Here is an 18,921-nt window from a genome sequence, read left to right on the forward strand (position 1 = left end):
AAACAGCTGGCTTAACACGCCCTCTAGAGTCTTAGCCTTAGACTGCTCGTATCCATGCTACTAGGATAGCTGGTCTATAAGGTTGCCTTACAACCAATCATCAATAAGGGTTGTTTGGACTGATATATAGTGATCACTAGAATAGTGAACACTGCACATCAGGCCAACTTCTCACATGGATTTAAAAGATTGCATGAAACTGAACTAACTTTATTGTGAAGACGACGAAGATGATGAAGGGGCAACGCAGTCCTCCACATTTGACAAATTAGAAGCTGTTAACCACAGGAGTCAGACCGACATTTGAAAACAGGTCTTTGAAAAACAGAAAGTGTTACAAGAAATTCACCGCCAGGGCCTCTTCATGACTTATTATCCAGCTTAGCTCCTCGAAGGCCATCTGGGGGTGCTGCAGCTCAGAGGTCCGCTAGGTTACAGCGCACCTGCTGGGAGAGTCAGTGTGAGATCTGCTTCGGAGAAGGCGCTACGTCTGCAGAAATGGAAGCTGGTGCCAGGGGTGACAAGGGGGCAGAGGGGTGGCTGTGTGCCTGTATGTATAATCTCAACATCCTTGAAGTGTGCCTGTTAGTCCCTGTGTGCATGCAATACAACTAAGCCAGAGCTATTGACCTTGCCAGTGCTTGTGCATATAATACTTAACACCTGTAAAGTGCCAGTTTCCAAGAGCTCTCAGTTTAGGAAGAAAGAGGAAACGTGAAGAAACCCCAATGCACAGACAGCGGAGTGCGGGCGGGGGTGCAAAAATTCAGGGACAGCGGATTACGGGTGGGGAGTGCAAAAAAACATGGACAACTGGCATAATAATGATATTATACTATGAGGTACTGGAGACAAGGACACAACATGAAGAGACGCCGCGCGCATGCGCAGCAACGCTAGCACTTCCAAAGAAACCGGACAGAAAACCAACGACTATAGATCTCGCAAGCGAGCAGCGCATGAGCTGCAACGCTGGCGAGAACTAAGGGGCGTGGCCTAAGGGAGACAGGGCGGTCACCAACCCCACTTCCAAAGAAACCAGCCAGAAAACCAACGACTATAGATCTCGCAAGCGAGCAGTGCATGTGCTGCAACGCAGGCGAGACCTAATGGGCATGGCCTAAGGGAGACAGGGTGGTCACCAACCCCACTTCCAAAGAAACCGGACAGAAAACCGACTATAGATCTCGCAAGCGAGCAGTGCATGCGCTGCAACGCAGGCGAGACCTAAAAAGGAGTTATATGCTTCAATTTTGCCCGGAATTTTGCACGCAAAACTACTACTTTAAACACTCATGCCGGTCTTTCACTTTATGCCCGGAATGCACTGTAGGCTTCGCATTTTCGCAGGCTTTGCGATCTCTTCACTCACCATTGGTCAATATGGCTGGGGCCATAAACTGGAGCCATAAATCGCCCTTCTGCCCACCAGATGACCATGAGGCTACATACCAACGCGGTCAGGGATCAGCAAAACAGAGATAAGTCTCCCTCCCAGCAAGCTAGGAACTGGGCTTGCTCAAATAGAAACTGAAACTGCCCTCCCCTGCTCTAAAAGCAACAACACCTAAAAGAGGACTATCGTCTCGATCTCCCCTATTTGGGCGGCCATCTTGGTCTGGTCTCTCTCTCGCTTTGGCGGCCATCATGGACTAGTCATTCCCACTATCTGAACATACCCTAAGAGCTGGCCTTTCTAGACCAATCTCACCTACCACAGACTTTACATAGCTCTGTATCTAAATCTTCGTGTGATTAAGTGTCTGCCTTTTATTGCAGTATTATACTTCTACTTGTATTTTATACATTTTATGTAATCTGCACCCATTTCACTTTTTCCTCACCGGTATTGCACCGTTCGCTACCTCATATTGTACCGGTTGCTCACTAGTGTCATATTTGTCTATTGTAGCCTTCTGTTTGCACCTATATCGGTTCCAGTATATCTTTAGTATTTTATTCCTATTTGTATACTGTATAGTTTGTAAGCTGCACCCATTTCACTTTTATCCCTATTATGCACTGATTGCTACCTCATATATTTTGCTCATTCTTGTAAGCTGCACCCATTCACTTTCTATTCCTGGATTACACCCATGCTACCTCTTACATTCTGGTTATTTTTGGCTGTTCACTAGTGTCACATTGGCTCCATTTAACTGACTGCTACCTCATATATCTTGTACATTTTTGTAAGCTGCACCCACTCACTGTTTACTCCTGGATTGCACTGATTGCTACCTCTTATATTTTGGTTATTTTTGGCCATTCACTAGTGTCACTTTTGTGCCATGTAACTTACGGTTGACAGTTGTTTTTTGCACAGGCGTATTATTATCGTTCTTCCTCCCATACCCACCTCTACAGCCATCCCAACATGGATCTCATCGGCAAGCAAACATATAGAATCAACTACCCATCCACACTCACCAAAAAAGCCGCTAAACGCTTTAAACACAACTTCCTGAGGTCCCACCCTGAAACCCCCTTTGCCGACACCTACTTCTCACCGGTCAATGGATCCCTGAACATTGATATCATCTTCCACACCTCACGCAGAGCTCAATGGAGAAAAGCGTTCCTCACCCTACTCACCGTCTCCACCACCAGGAAAACCGCTCATGGCCTAACTCTCTCCATCACACCATCCCAACTCTTCCCTGGCAGAACCACCATTACTATCTACAATAACGGGATTGTCCTAATTCAATCCAGAACCTGGAACTAATAGACAACCTGTTCCCCAAGTTCAAAGAGCACCTTTCCAAGCCTCGGACCTCCACCCATATCTCCTCCAGCACTATCACTCCTGACATCACAGCCCCCACCCACAACCCTTCTAACCTAGCTCAGCATCAGAACGACACGCACCTCACCTCTACCCCCAGCACCCTAGTCAATCACCCACCTGCTGTTACCACCCCACAGTCCTCAATCACAGTCACAAATCTCTCCCCCTCACACACTAGCCGCCCCCCCCTAACACCAACCCTTGGACCCCCACACATACCACTCCCACTCCTCTCTCCCCTGACATCACAGCTCCCACCCACAACCCCGCTAACCTAGATCAGCACCAGAACGACACGCATAACGACAAATCCCACCCTTTGTCCCCCCCACTCTCAGTCCCCACTACCACCCGCTAATTAACCACGCAGAGCACACCACATCTATTATTATAACTCCCCCTCCCCACGACAGGACCATCTCCAACCCCATTTCCCCCCCCCCCACTCTCAGCCCTCACTACCCTTCAGGCTCCCCCATCACCACCAACATACACTCCACCTCCACCCCGCTCTCTCCGTCTGCCACCAATGCCCTCCTCTACGCCACCAACCTCCTCCGTACTTCATCCACTCCCATCGCCCCCATACCCTCTCTCCTCCCTAACACCAACCCGTACGCCGGCACCACGGAGCCCTGCATGAGCACCAACTCACCCCCCCACCCGCACGCTAATTCCCAGGTCAGCCACTCACCCATGACTTCCACCCCCAGCACTAACACTTATCCCACGCTGGACAAGATTATGTCCTCCCTCCTCCAGCTCAAAGAAGACATTCACACCATCAAAGAGCTACTCATCACACCCCCCAGACACACCTCACTCACCACCACCACCCCTCTCAACTGGCTCCCCACCCGTCCTGATGACGCTCCCAAGCTACACCCCTCACACAGGACCGACATCCATGCCCACAATCGCAACAACCGCACCCGCCGCCCACATTGGACCGCGATCCCTACCCACAATCGTAACAACCGCCCCCGTCGCACATGCAACCCTCTTTCGGATCTCGACACTCTCACCCTCCTCCGCTCCTACGACCCAGCTCCCCTAAACCACACAACCGCCACGCACCTCCCCATTCCCACGATACACTCAAATCCCCGTAGACCCTCCACACTAAACAGCATCTCCGTCCCGAATAACCTTAGAAAAGTCCCCCTCTCTCTAGTACCCTCTACCTCCCCTGACACACCCCGTCTCAAATGCACTCTCCTCAACTGCAGATCGGCTTCTAGACACTCCTCCGCCATCGCCGATCTCATCCTAACATTGGACCTTGACCTAATCATCTTGACTGAAACCTGGCTAACGGAATCTTCTACACCTATAATGGACATTCTGGTTCCCCCCAACTACCACATCATTAGGCTTGACAGGTCTGGCAAGATAGGTGGTGGAATCGCATGCATATACAGGAACAACCTTTCTGTTCTGAAAGTCTCCGCACCTTCCCTACCCTCCGCACCTTCCCTACCCTCGCCAACTTCCTACGAATACATCTGCCTCGATATTATCAGTGAGGGCAAACCGATATGCTCTCTTCACGGCATTTACCACCCACCCAGAGACAACCTCACCTTCGCCCAACAAATCATGGACATGATTTCAACTAACGCCGGACGACAGCTCACCCAAATATACCTTGGTGACTTCAACCTCCACTGGAACGATCACAATGATGCGGAGGTAAATAGTCTTAAAAATTTCCTCAACGCCCTGGACCTCACACAATTATGCAACAGCCCGACCCACGAGAAAGGCTCTATCCTCGACCTTATCATCGCCAAAGAGGACGCTATTCAACTTGAGTCTATCCAACCCTGTGACTGGTCAGACCATCATATTGTCACATTCTTCATCAATGAAAAAGTCAAACTCATCACGGCTCAATCCTCCAGACCTAAAGTCTGGAAAAGAGACCTGAAAAAACTCAAACCATACTCCCTATCCCCGAACAGCCGCGACTTCCTGCTCCCTCCTACGGGTGCTACAGATGTCCAATCCTTGACTGACCACTATCTCAACGCCATGACCTCAATAATTAATGAGGCTGCTCCCATGCAGCTAAAAAGAGTCTCCGTAAAATCTCCAATCCATGGTACGACGGGAGTCTCAATGAAGATAGACGAGCCATGCGAATGGCAGAGCGCACCTGGAGAACAGCTCCCTCTGCACTGCACCTGAAAACCCTGAAGAAAAAGAGAAACGCCTACTTCAGGAAAATAAAGCGCTCAAAAGCAAACTTCTTCAGCCTCCAGCTCGACCAAGCAAAAAACCGTCCAAGAAAACTGTTTGAGCTAATCAGAACACAAGCCAAGGAACAACCCCAACCTCTCAGTACTTTGTGCGAAGCACCCTCCTGTGAAGACTTCGCCGCTTTCTTTACCCAAAAAACTGACAACATAAAGAGTGATCTCCGCATTGACGCAAGCCTCTACACCACACCCAACTGCATAACACCCACCGAACCAAAAAACAATGCTACATGGTCATCCTTTGACACCTACTCCGAAGAAGAAATAGGCAAACTGCTCAGCACCTTGAAACCTTCCAATCACCTCACGGATCCCCTCCATGCCAAAACTGTCAAAGATTTCACCCCATTGCTCCTTCCACTCTGGACTAAAATTATCAACAGCGCGCTCCAACAAGGAACCATCCCTGACTCCCTCAAAGTTGGACAAGTCACACCTTTACTAAAGAAACCTACTGCCGACCCATCCGACCTAAACAACTACCGTCCCATTACCAATATTCCCACTCTCGCCAAACTATTGGAAAAATGCGCACAACTACAACTGACTAAAGACATTGATCAGTTTGATCTCCTCAACCCTCATCAATCAGGCTTCCGAGCAGGACACAGTACTGAAACTGCTATGACTCACATAATTGACGACGCCCTTCAAATCCTAGATCAAAATGATACCTGCCTCCTCATCCTTCTTGATCTCTCTTCAGCATTCGACACTGTTAAACATGAGAATTTACTCGAACTTTTGAACACAAGAATGGGTCTATCTGGGACTGTTCTCAAGTGGTTCACCTCCTTTTTGCACAACAGGTCGCAGAAATTCAAGAGTAACAACCTGATGTCCTCGCCAATACCTGTTTCGTTAGGCGTCCCCCAAGGATCCTCCCTATCACCAACTCTGTTCAACCTAGTTATGGAACCTCTCACCACCGTGCTACAAGCATCCAATGTACTTTTTCACATGAACGCAGATGACACCCAACTATATCTCAAACTACAATCCCCCAATGACATTTTACTCCTGAACTCAACTATCAGAAGCACCCAATCCTGGCTTGCTGATAATCATCTCAAACTCAATGCTCTGAAAACAGAGTTCCTTCTGATCTCACCTCCCGCGAAGATCTCTACCACTCAAACCAGGCTTAAACAGCTAACTGCACTCAATGTCCTACCCACCATCGTGGACTCAGCAAAATCTCTAGGCATAACTCTCGACTCTAATCTCAACATGCAGCATCATATCAGCAAGGCTACTAAGGGAGCGAACTTCCAAATCAATACCCTGAGGAAACTTAAACCCTTCCTACCAGCCAAAGACTTCCAAACTGCCGTACAAGCACTAGTAATCCCGCGAATTGAATACGGCAGCATCGCCCTCTGCGGTCTCCCGTTAACCACTACTGCACCCCTAAGAGCTTCTCTAAACGCTGCAGCGAGACTCATCACTGGGTCAAAAAAACACTTGCATATCTCCCATGACTTGAAATCCTTGAACTGGCTGCCTTTTGAAGCCAGAATACATCTGAAAATCGCCTGCATGACACACAAGGCTGTACACCTGAGCTCTCCCGGATACCTCACTCAGAAGCTGTCAATCTCTGGCGGCTCTAGAAACACTAGAGGCACAAACAATCTTCTGCTAAAACCTCGAAGATTCCGGAAGGAAAAAACTTATAAACGCTTGTTCTCAGGACTGGCACCCAGGATCTGGAACTCACTCCCTCCTGAAACCAGGCTCATCTCCTCCGTCACACTTTTTAAGAAAGAAGTAAAAGCTATTCTCATGGCCAAATACACTTGACCCATTAACGTGGATCTGTAAAGACTCTGCACCGATCTGTATTATTCTGCACGATCCCGAAGAATTTGTGTTTTTCCAGGAATTATTCTGCTCGATCCCTACGACTATGTGTTTTACCTGTATTATTGATGCACTTACCTGACTATCTACCTGCATTATTGATTTACCTGTGCTACTATGCTCCCTCACGTACCTACCCATCTCACTTCTACCTATAATTTCGCTATGTCTAATGACCTGCTATTCCCTCTCTTGTTGGTATTCCCTGCTTTGTAAAGCGCTCTGATATCTGCAAAGATCTTGTTCGCGCTATATAAAACTTTCAAAATAAAATAAATAAAAATAAGATAAATAATGGGTCTTTTGAGTTAGGTTTCTGGGGTTAGACTCAGGGGTCTCCCAGGGTCAGTGATTCACTTTTGTTGCACCCTCAGCAGCACTTGAGCGGCCGGGTGCAGGGTGATGAGACCCAATGTTACCAATGTTATCCTACGGAGGACAAGGGGGCTCCGGTTAGTGGCGGCTGGCAAGCAGGCCACAGGGTTGTGGGAGAAAAGCTCCTATGGTTAAACTCAGGCAAGTTGGGGACCAAGTCAGCACCAAAGGGGCACCCTCAGCAGCGCTAGGGCAGCCGGGTGCAGGGTGCTGTTTTGAGGTCGGGTGCCCTGTTGTTTTCGATGGAGATACTACGGGACAAAGAAACACTGCAGGCTCGGGACGAGGATCTTCCAGGAGTGACCACCACTTCGAGGGGTAAGTTGGGATGTAGAGGGATGGTTAGGCACCGCTGGGTTGGGCACACAAGGCCTTGTGGCGTCGGGTGCAGGGGTGCCTTTGGATGTCAGATTTTCTTACCCACTCTGGTTGCGGTAGGGGGGTCTTCTGGATTGAGGCTGCAGGCGTCGTCTGGAGGCTTGAGGCAGGTCAGGGGTCGCCGGATCTCAGGTCAGGAGCCGCCGGATCTTGGGAAGGATCGCCGGGGTGGACCTCCTCGTGGGGTTTGTTCACTCAAACACAGGCCAGGCTTGGCGGGTGCAGTGTGTGCTGCATTCGCGGTTTCTGGCTGGAACAGGAAGCTGCAGTTTAAACACGTCCGGTGTTCACGGGAGAAACAGCTTGGAAAGTGAATGCAGGCAGGTCCTCCGGGGTATTTGAGGTTGGTGGCCGCTGGACACGCCGGGGTTTCTCAGGAGCAGGTTTGAGGGGAGACAGGCCTGTCGGGCTGGGGTCAAGTCAGTGGGCGTCGTCCTCGTTAGCTCTGCACGGCTTCTCGTCCTTTTCTTATTGTTGCTGGATCTAAGGAAGGAAGGTTCAGGGTGCCCCTAAATACTACATTTAGGGGTGTTACAGGTGGGTAAGGGGCATGGAACAATAGGCCCATTCCCTGGGGTGGGTACACCCCCTATTCTGCCACTCTCCAGTGGGAGGGGGGCAGGAGCCTGTCCCTGGTTGGTCGGGTGCCCCCATCGTCAAGATGGCGGGGACTCAAGGTTTTGCTTCAACTCGTCACTCCCACCTTAGGGGTGGAGTTGGCAGAGGTGGGTACACCTCTCTTCCTCACTTGTTTTTCCCTCTGTTTCTCCCGCCCACAGTGGGGGGTAGAACCAGTGGGAACCAGTTGCTGAGTACAGCAAGTGATCTGCAGAGGCTCACAAAGGCGGTATGCCTCTGAAGCTTCACATTCGTAAACCCTGCCCATCCTGGGGGAGGAGACTTGGCACCTCGTCCCAGGATGTCCATTGTTTCAGGCCCACCGAAAGCGCCAAGCTCCCGACCCATGGGTCAAGAAACATGTCTGGGGTGGCAGCCTCAGCAGCCACTCAGTCAGGTCACTGGGAGTTGGTCAAGTTTCAAGGGGCATCTCTAAGATGCCCTCGGTCGTGCATTTTACATTAAATTCCACACTGTCATCAGAGTGGGTTTAATGTACTAAGAAGTTTGATACCAAACTTCTCAGTCTTCAGTGTGGCCATTATGGTGCTGTGGAGTTCATAATGATAAACTCCCTGCACCATGTACTATTAATGGCATCACTGCACTTACAGTGCACAGGAATTTACCTGGGTACTGTAGGGGTACAGGGGTCATGCACCTGTACCATCACCACTGGCATAGAGCACCCAGCTAGAGGGGTGACTGATGTATGCCAGGGCAGTGTTTTGTGGGCATGGCAAACAGAGATGTGTGTCATGTCGACTCTTCACTTTGTTTTGCACCAAGACACGCAGCCTGCCAAGGCAGTGTGCGAGTGTCAGGGTACAGGGCCTCTTAGGGTGGCACAATAAGTGCTGCAGCCCTTAGAGGTCTTCCCTGGCCACAGTGCCCTGGGTACCTGTGGTACCACTTACCAGGAGCTGACCTGTGGCCAGAGATGCCACAGGTCAGCCCCTGGTCAGAGTTAGTTTTTTTGGTTAAGAACACAGGCCCTGGGAACCTGATTGGCAGGGACCCAAGTCACAACAAGGAAAAGTGCATCAGTAGTCTGGCAAAAAGTGTGTGGGAGGGAGGGGGGTTACTGCAACAGAAACCCACTTTCCTACACACGCTTATGCCAGTGTAGGATTTAATGTAAAATTAACCACAGAAGGCATCTTAGGGTCGAGAGTTGCTGCTCTCGGGGGGGTCTGAAACAATGCACATCCTGGGACGAGGTGCCAACCCTCCTACCCCATAATGGGCAGGGTTCACAAAGGAGAAGCTTCAAAAGCATGCCGCCTTTGTGAGCCTCTCCAGACCATTTGCTGCTTTCAGCAACTTGTCCCCACTGGTTCTAACACACTTTGGGTGGGAGAATCGGCAGGAAAAACAAGAGCGGAACTAAGGTGGGGGAGGCGAGGTGAAGCACAATCTCTAGTCCCCCCCATCTTGAGGATGGGGGACCCGGCCAACCAGTGGCAGAATAGGGGGTGTACCCACCCCAGGCAAAGGACCCATTGGTCCCTGCCCTTTACCTACCTGTAATGCCCCTAAATTTAGTATTTAGGGGGGCACCCTGAACCTTCCTTCCAAAAATCCAGAAAAGAGGAGAAGGACGAAGAGCCATGCAGAGCTAACAAGAGGACGACGCCCACTGGCTTGGCCCCTGCCCTACAGACCTGTCTCCCTTTGAACCTGCTCCTGCGTAATCCTGGTGTGTCCTGCAGCCAGCAACCTCAAAAACCCCAGAGAACCTGTCTGCCTTCACTTCAAAGACAGAATCTCCCGTGAACACCGGACTTGTTCAAACTGCAGTCTCAATCCAGCAAATCCTGCCTACTCTGCACCCGCCGAACCTGGCCCGACCTCTAGTGGAAAAACACCACAAGGTGATCCTGACCCGAGATCCGACAACCCCTGAGCTGCCTCAAACCTCCATATGACGCCTGCAGCCTCAATCCAGAGGATCCTCACCTACCGCGACCAGAGCGTGTAAGAAAATACGAAGTCCAAAGGCACCCTGCACTGTATGCCCCCCGGCTTTGTGTGCCCAAACCAATGGTGCTTAACCAACCATCACCCCTCGACGTGGTGGTTGCACCTGGAAGATCCTCGTTCCCGAGCCTGCAATGTTTCTTTGTCCCAGAGGTTCTCCACTGGGAACAACAGGGCACCCAACCTCAAAACAGCACCCTGCACGCGGCCGCCCTAGTGCTGCAGAGGGTCCCTACTTTGGTCCTCAACTTGCCCCGAGCTAAACCGTGGGAGCTTTGCCCCCACAACCTTGTGGCCAGCTTGCCAGCAGCCACCAACCGGAGACCCCCTATCCTCCATAGGATAACATTGGGCATCAACACACTGCACACGGCCGCCAAAGTGCCGCTGAGGGTGCAATTCCAGTGCATCACTAACCCTGGGAGACTCCCCCGAGACTAACCCCAGAACCTTAACTCCCACAGTCATTAACTTACCTGCAAACCAATAACCTGTTTTTCCTCCATAGGATAACATTGACAATTTTCCCTCTCAAACAACGACCAAGTGTGGAGTTTTGAAATCTAAAGATTTTCTTTAAAAATCGTACAAATAACCAAAATGTGTTTTCTCCCCTGTTTGCAGGAAATGTCACAGTGCTAAATCTAGGCATCCAGCACGGAGTTAGAAAAAGTAATGTAAAAGTAACTTATCTGCAATTTGTTGAACAAGCCTATTCATTTCAATGTACAGCTCCAAAAAGTTTCTAAGCGTGGAGTTTTGAAATCAGAAAATATTCTTTAAAAATCGCACAAATGACAAAAACGGATTTACACACCCGTTTCCAGGAAATGTCCCAGTGCTGAATCTAGGCATCTAGCACTAAGTTAGAAAAAGTAACGTAAAAGTAACTTACCTGCAATTTTTTGAAAAAGCCTATTCATTCCAATGTACTGTATTTGCTAAGTGTTTTATACTATTGCTCCCCTGTACATCAAAGTACAATTTTTATTGCATTTTCAAACTGCCCTATATCCAGTAACTTATTACTGAAAAGTTTTTAATGCTTACCTGTGCCAGGCGTTGCTTGGTTCTAAAAATAAACAGTATATTTTTATACGGAAACAATTGGCCTAGAGTTTGGTTGAATTCATTTGCTGACTGAGTGTGTACATCAAATGCTTAACACTGTCCTCTGATACTGCCTTACTGCTCGACCAAGCTACCACTAGTAGAGAGTAAGGTTCTATCTAACTTTAACCTCTGCCTACCTCTGGGGACACTTGGACTCTATACACACTATACCTCATTTTGGTGTAGAATATATAGAGCCAGTTTCTCACAATCGCATCTTGGAGTGGCATGGACTGTGGAGCATTCAGGACTGAAAAAATAGTTGGAGTAGGTGTCTGCCCTGGAGATACCTCTGGAGGAGATGGAAGTTTGGCAGCAGGCTCTGAAGGTGGGAAGCATTGGCAGTAATCATCTAACATGAACTGGAGATCCGAGAGTATGGCTGATGGCATCATCACCGTCTCTTGATGATATTGCTGAAGGCAGGGTTCCGGGGGGCATAATAAGTCTGGGCATTGTATTTCTGCTCATCTTCATCATCAGGCTGACCCTTAACATGCAAATCAGACGAACTATATGCATCCCCAAAAAGACCTTTGCAGTATGCTGTACCTTAATGTATCACTAGTTGGTAAGTAGAACTCTGCATTGCTACTGTTCTATAAGTCATGGTAACAGTACTAAGACTCCCTTCCTCTTCAGAATTTTCTAATTCTAGAAGATGAGTGGGCAGTAGAGGTGTGATTTACTGGGGAAGTATTGTCTGGGGGCAATCACAATAGGTTTGTATTGTTTGCAGTGTTTTTCTGCAGGTGCATCAGTTTTCCTCGTCCACGATCGGCTTGTCAACTATGGCGATTTGGCCGTCGACAGTAATTTTGGCGGAGGAGTCTTTGTCGACAGCTGGGCTTAAGCCAGCAGTTGTGTCGTTGTCGAAAGAGGTGAACTCAACAAAGTCATTGCCTCCTGCGATACCGTTGTCTCTGTCAACTACGGTGTCTTCTTCGATGATGGCTTATCTTTACACAGTTTCTTCTCCGTTGACGATGATGTGCTTGCCAAGCGTGGCTCCCCCTTTAACTGCAACTTCATCAATGAATGTTTTGTAGACAACATGGACTTAGACGACGGCGAAAAGTCGCCCGGCTTTGATGACGACTATGAAATGGTCGACGAAATCAAGGTCTGACTCGAGGACGAGACAGATGTCAATAGAGAGCAGTCGAGAATGAAGTTGACAATGACATTCCAGAAGGGCAGTCTTTCGTTATCGACAAAGCTGACAAACTTTTTTTCGTCACTGAAATGGTCTCAATCACAGTAGGTTACTAACAGGCATGATGAAGAGACCTTTTAAGTGCAGATGATGCAACTGGGGTTTGACAACACAGTCATGCATACGTTGTCAAAGCAGGTTACTTGTCTCCCTGAAGTATACTGTGCCTCTGTGATACATTGCTATGTGAGATGTATCAATCATGGGAGTTGGGAGACTTCATTATGTCTGTTAGTAACCTGCTGTGATTAAGAGACTATTTCAGTATGGATGGGGCACCTTGGGATTGACATATGTCATGCTCAGAGTCATTTTTCTGTATACATTGTCAGCTTATTTGTCTCTCTAAAGTGTATTGCTGTGCCTCTGTGAAACATTGCTATGCATGCTGTCCAATAATGGGAGTGGTTGATTCAAATCAATTAAAAAACACTTTAAAAAAAGAGAATATTTCATTAAAGTAGGGAGTAGTTAGTGGATTGCCAAAGAATGTAGTCACCAAGATACGGAAAGGTTGTCCTGATGACAAAGATTAAAAAACCATGGTTGGCGCCAAAGATGTACATACTGAATTTTGTTGTTGGGAAGTCTGTGAATCTGGTCGAGGAGTAGTCTTTCAGTCAGCTGTAGGACTGTGCATAAGGCTGTGGAGACAAAAAAAATACTCAGGAGAGACAAACGTGCATCACATTTACCCGAATACAAAATATAGAGTGCTTGTACTAAAATTAAAAAAAAGACAAACCCACTACAAAATTAAAAAAAGAGATATATGACAAATGAAAGGTTTGGATCACTTTCTGTATCTTCTTTTCTCACATGCACAAAGAATAGCAACAAAAAGAAAGGGTGAGTGTGTCTTACTGCTTAGCAGAGCTAGTGCCCAACCCATTTTGGTTATAGAGAGCAAGCAAGCAAGAAATAATCTGGTCTTTGGCATGACATCCCCCGCTCCTCCCCTCTCAACCACCACCTCTGGTATGAGACACACACACACGCACCAGGCCACATGAAAATGTTATTTGAGATAACAGAACTGAAATGGGTACACTAGCCCAAAAGGTGGTGAACAGACAAGGGAGGGGTAGAGCTACTTGAGATAGTTTACAGAGAGGGCTTGTGATCATATTCGTGTTTGGTGTTCTGGTTTTGGCAGGTGAGACTAAAGTTGAAGAACGTGGCCTCTTTAGGCTTCTACCATAGTTTAAGAAAAGGGGTACAAGGCATGTTTAAGTTAATTCAATGACATAGATCTGGGTTATAAACAAACACTTAATATTTGATTTCTGGCCTCTTTCTTCTACTATCAGCTTCATCTTCTCATTCTAGCCTAACATCATAGCCCAAAGACATCACCATTTAAAGATTTTCTTTTCCAGATTTTGACCTCCTTTTGCCCACCTAAACCCAAGTGTAATGCTTTTAAAGCTTTGCTATAATTCACTCCACTCCCTCCCAATAAAAGCCCCAAAGTTCATATGTGCTCTCTGGTCCAAAGGTAAAATGGCATTGCTATGCTGTTAAAAGAGACTCACCATCTTCAGATGCCATGGAAAGGAACTTCTCAGAAGTAAAAATCTGCTTCTTTTCATCCAAAACCAGTGCCCAAAAGTTGCTCAGCTTGGACTCTGCCAAAAGATGGAGAGGACACTGCAGTCAAATTACAAGTAGATGACAAATTCACAAATCTTGGGTGGCTGACTGCTCATTAAAGACCTCTATTCACAATGCAGTTTATTATCTCACATTCACAAAAATATCCTCCTCTTCACACAGTTAGAAGTTAATACATGAGGGTGGAGGCAGTAAGAGCAATATTCTGTTTCAGTGTCAAAAGCACAAGTTACTTGCCTTCCGTAACGATATATCTGTAAGAAACAGTAGTTAGTGTTAGATTCCTTACCTTAGAATATCCCCAGGCGTCAGACTGAATCCAGAAAGTTTTGCGTAGCGGTACCCCTGCGCGTCGGTAGGCGGCGTCTGCGGCGTTGGCGCCGGGATGACGTCATCGGAGTACTTAGACGTCGCCCTCACGCGCTGACGTCAGTTCTTATACGCAGCTTTTCCGCGCCAGAAACTTAGAGCCGTGATAAAAACCAACACTGGTGCCATGAAACTAGGGCCCTAAAAGGGATAAACCTTAACCCTAGATATCGGTTCGCAGAACGGGGAGGATGGGTGGGGCGGTAAGGAATCTAACACTAACTACTGTTTCTTACAGATATATTGTTACCGAAGGTAAGTAACTTGTGCATCTGAAAGAAACAGGTTAGTGTTAGATTCCTTACCTTTAGAATAGATACCCCAGCAATACCAACCCCGGTGGCGGGTCTGCGAACCAGTGATCACACCAGAAAGTCCTGGAGAACAGAACGGCCGAAAAAGCCGTCTCTCCGGACTTGGCTGTCTAGGTAGTAATGTCTAGCGAACGTGTGCAGCGAGGCCCATGTAGCCGCCTGACAGATGTCCTGCAAGGGGACTCCCCGGCCCAGGGCAGTAGTTGCTGCCGTGGCCCGTGTGGAATGGGCACGAAGCCCCACAGGAGGCTCCTTTCGAGTCAAAGAATATCATACCTTGATGCACAACACGACCCACCGAGAGATGGTACGCTTGTGCACCGCTCATCCCTTCTTAGCGCGCACGTAACCAATAAAAAGCTGGTCGTCCACCCAGAACTGGCGTGTGTGATCCAGATAGAATGAGAGCGTACGTTTTGGGTCCAGACGGTGGAGCCTCTCTTCCTCTTTTGAGGGATGCGGACGCGGAAAGAAGGTGGGCAAGGTGATGGACTGCCCGATGTGGAAGGCTGCGACTACCTTGGGCAGGAAAGAGGGACGCGTTCTCAAGACAACTTTGTCCGGATGGACAGAAAGGAAAGGAGGTTTGGAAGATAGAGCCTGGAGCTCACTCACTCTCTTGGCAGAGGTGATGGCAACCAGGAATGCAGTCTTAAGAGTGAGAAGAAGAAGAGGGCAATTGTGAAGTGGCTCGAAAGGAGCGCATATCAAATAAGTAAGAACAAGGTTCAAGTCCCACTGAGGCATCACAAAAGGAACAGGAGGAAACATGTGAGTGATGCCCTTCAAGAATCTATTTACAACAGGGGACTTGAAAAGAAAAGGCTGATCAGGTAGCCTTAAGAAGGCTGAAATGGCAGAGAGATAGCCCTTGATAGTGCCCAGAGCAGAGCCCTGCTGGGCAAGAGAAAGAAGAAAGAGGAGAACCTCTGAAAGAGGGGCAGAAAGGGGATCCACAGCCTTTGCTGTGCACCATGCCACAAATGTATTCCACCTGCAGGCGTATACCGATTTTGTAGAGGGATGCCTGGCTGCCAGAATCACATCACAGACTTCAGGAGGCAAGTCAAATGGCCTCAACTGCCACTGCTCAATCTCCACGCATGGAGGTGGAGACTGGACAGGTTCGGGTGGAGGACCGGCCCCTGTTGCTGCGACAGAAGGTCCTCCTGAAGAGGCAGACGAATCGGGTGATCGACTGACATGCTGAGTAGCTCGGGATACCAGTATCTTCGTGCCCAGTCCAGACCCACAAGGATGACTTGGGCCCGGTCGCGCCTGATCTTCTTCAGCACTCTGGGCAGAAGTGGTATAGGCGGAAAGGCGTACAACAGACCGCAGCTCCACTCGTGACGAAAAGCGTCGCCGAGCGAGTGCCGCCTTGGAAATTCCAACGCGCAGAACTGATGACATTGCACGTTCTCTTCGGTGGCGAATAGATCTAACCAAGGCTCTCCCCACTGCTGAAAGAGACCTGCGCCACGTCCGAGTTCAGACGCCATTCGTGATCCATCATGCACCGGCGGCTGAGTTTGTCAGCCCTGGCGTTCAGGGAACCTGCCAGGTGTTGAACCACCAGCGTCATGCCCTGATGTGCCAGACATTGCCAGAGGCGCAGAGCCTCCTGACACAGGGTCAACGACCCCACCACTCCCTGTTTGTTGGAGTACCACATGGCGGTGGCGTTGTCCGTGAACACCTGCACTACACTCCCCCTGACAGAGGGTAGGAATGCTTTCAGTGCAAGCCGCATCGCCCGCAGCTCCAGAAGGTTGATTTGAAGCCGGGACTCCGACAGAAACCAGAGGCCTCTGATCTTCGCCTCTCCCATGTGGCGCCCCCAGCCCAGGAGGGACGCATACGTCACGACTACGTGCTCCGGTTGGGGTAGGGAGAGGGATCTGCCGCTGACCCAATCGCGTTCCGTGAGCCACCACTGCAACTGTCTCACAGTGTTCTCCAAGATCAGGACGTGGTCGGACAGGTTTCCCTGATGCTGGGCCCACTGAAACTTCAGGTCCCACTGCAGAGCCTGCATCCGCCACCGGGCGTGATGCACCAGAAGGATGCAGGAGGCCATCAGCCCCAGAAGCCGCAGCGTCAACCTTACCGAGACCCGGGATAAAGGCTGAAAGATCGGAATCAGAGCCTGAATATCCCAAACCCGCTGCTCGGGAGGATAAACCTGAAACCGCGTCGAGTCCAGAACCGCTCCGATGAAGAGGAGCTTCTGAGATGGGCACAGGTAGACTTCGGCATATTGATGGAGAACCCCAGCAGGTGCAGGAGATCGGCCGTAGTCTGGAGGTGGCTGACGACTGTCTGGGGCGAGCCCGCCTTTAACAACCCGTCGTCGAGATAGGGGAAGACTGACACCCCCAATCTGCGCAGATGAGCTGCGACCACCGCCATCACTTTCGTGAACACCCGAGGGGCGCTGGTAAGGCCGAAGGGGAGCACAGTAAACTGGAAGTGCTCGTGGCCTACCATGAACCGCAAGTAGCGCCGGTGGGCCGGCAGGAAGGGGATGTGAAAATAAGCGTCCTGCAAGTTCAACGCTACAATCCAGTCTCCAGGGTCTAGGGCAGCTAAGACCTGAGCCAAAGTCAGCATCTTGAACTTCTCCTTCCGGAGGAAGCCGTGGACGTTCCGCAGGTCCAAGATAGGGCGTAGGCCCCCTTTGCCCTTCTTGGGAACCAGAAAGTAGTGGGAATAGCAACCACACCCTACTTCTGTCCCAGAAACACGCTCGATGGCCCCCTTGGCCAAGAGGGCCGTAACTTCCTCTTGCAGAAGTTGTTAGTGATCCCCCGCCCTTCGGTGGTACTGCGGTGGCATGACTGGAGGGGTCGCCTCGAAGGGGAGGGAGATGCCCCTCCGGACGATTTGCAGCACCCACATGTCCGATGTGATGGAGCGCCAGTGAAGGAGGTGATGGCGAACCCTGCCCCCCACTGGCGTCGAATGGGCCTGAAAGCTCAGACTAGGAAGGCTTTGAGGCAGATGCTGCGGGGTGGATGTGGACTGGCCTCACCGCTGTCCCCTGGCACCGCCACGGCGGTTACCACGTCCGCCGCCGCGCTGGATTTTAGCCTGCGGCCCGTGGCTGGAAGGATGTGAGGGGGCGCCCCTTACTTGGCCACGAAAGGCAGAAGTTTGCTGGCGCTGGCCCGACAGGCCCAAGGACTTGGCCGTAGCCCTAGAGTCCTTGAAACGCTTTGAGCGCACTATCTGCCTTGTCACCAAAGAGGCGACGGCCATCAAACGGCATGTCATGAGGGAATTCTGGACATCAGCCGAAAAGTTGGAGGACCTCAGCCAGGCGTGGCGGCGAACCGCCACCGTCGTTGCAATCGCCCTACCTAGTATCCAGAATAGAGTACCGTGCCGCATCTTGCCCCTCCGCAAGGGCTTGGGCGAGCTTCACCCGGGCCTTCTCCGGGCAAGCTGGCAGCACATCCGCGACAGAGTCCCACAAAGAGTGGGTAGAACGGCCCAAAAGGCAAGCGGTGTGTACCGACCGCAACCCAAACAGAGAGGAGAACATCTTCTATCCGAACTTTTCATACCTTTTCGATTCCCGATCAGGAGAAGCTGTCGGGAATGCGGTCTGGGAGTTAGAGGCCTGGATAACCAGACTCTCGGGGTGGGGTGGGTGGACAGGAAGCAAGGGTCGCCGGGGGCCGGGCGGTGGCGTCTGGTCACGTTCCTATCTACAGGGGGACCTGTAGCAGGCCTGGACCAAGTGCCCAACAGAACGTCAGTAAGGGCCTCATTGAACGGCAGTAGAGGCTCAGAAGAGCTTGCCTGCGGTTTGAGGACCTCAGTGAGGAGGTTAGTCCTCACCTCCGCGACCGGGAGCTCAAGAGCCAAGGCCTTGGCTGCCCTCATCAACACCACACTGTAGGCAGCCCCCTCCTCCGTAGCCACGGAAGGAGGGAACACAAATCCAGTGTCGGGCGAAGTGTCCAAACCACTGGCCTCCACTAGCTCACCTGCCCAGTCCTGAAATGACTGGCACTCCTGTGC

General features: G+C 50.1%; 1 protein-coding gene across 2 annotated transcripts in view; it reads right to left on the minus strand.

Moving 5' to 3' along the window:
• Positions 1-18,921, minus strand: part of GCN1 (GCN1 activator of EIF2AK4) — a 728,660-nt gene that overhangs the window by 473,552 nt on the left and 236,187 nt on the right. For both annotated transcript variants that reach the window (XM_078667658.1, XM_078667659.1), the window contains exons 16-17: positions 14,131-14,223; positions 13,164-13,239 (exon numbers count right to left, since the gene is read on the minus strand). In XM_078667658.1, the coding sequence (XP_078523784.1) occupies positions 13,164-13,239; positions 14,131-14,223 (169 nt within the window). The remainder of the gene's footprint in view (positions 1-13,163; positions 13,240-14,130; positions 14,224-18,921) is intronic.

The sequence above is a fragment of the Lissotriton helveticus genome, chromosome 11 (assembly GCF_964261635.1).
Source record: "Lissotriton helveticus chromosome 11, aLisHel1.1, whole genome shotgun sequence".
NCBI lineage: Eukaryota > Metazoa > Chordata > Amphibia > Caudata > Salamandridae > Lissotriton > Lissotriton helveticus.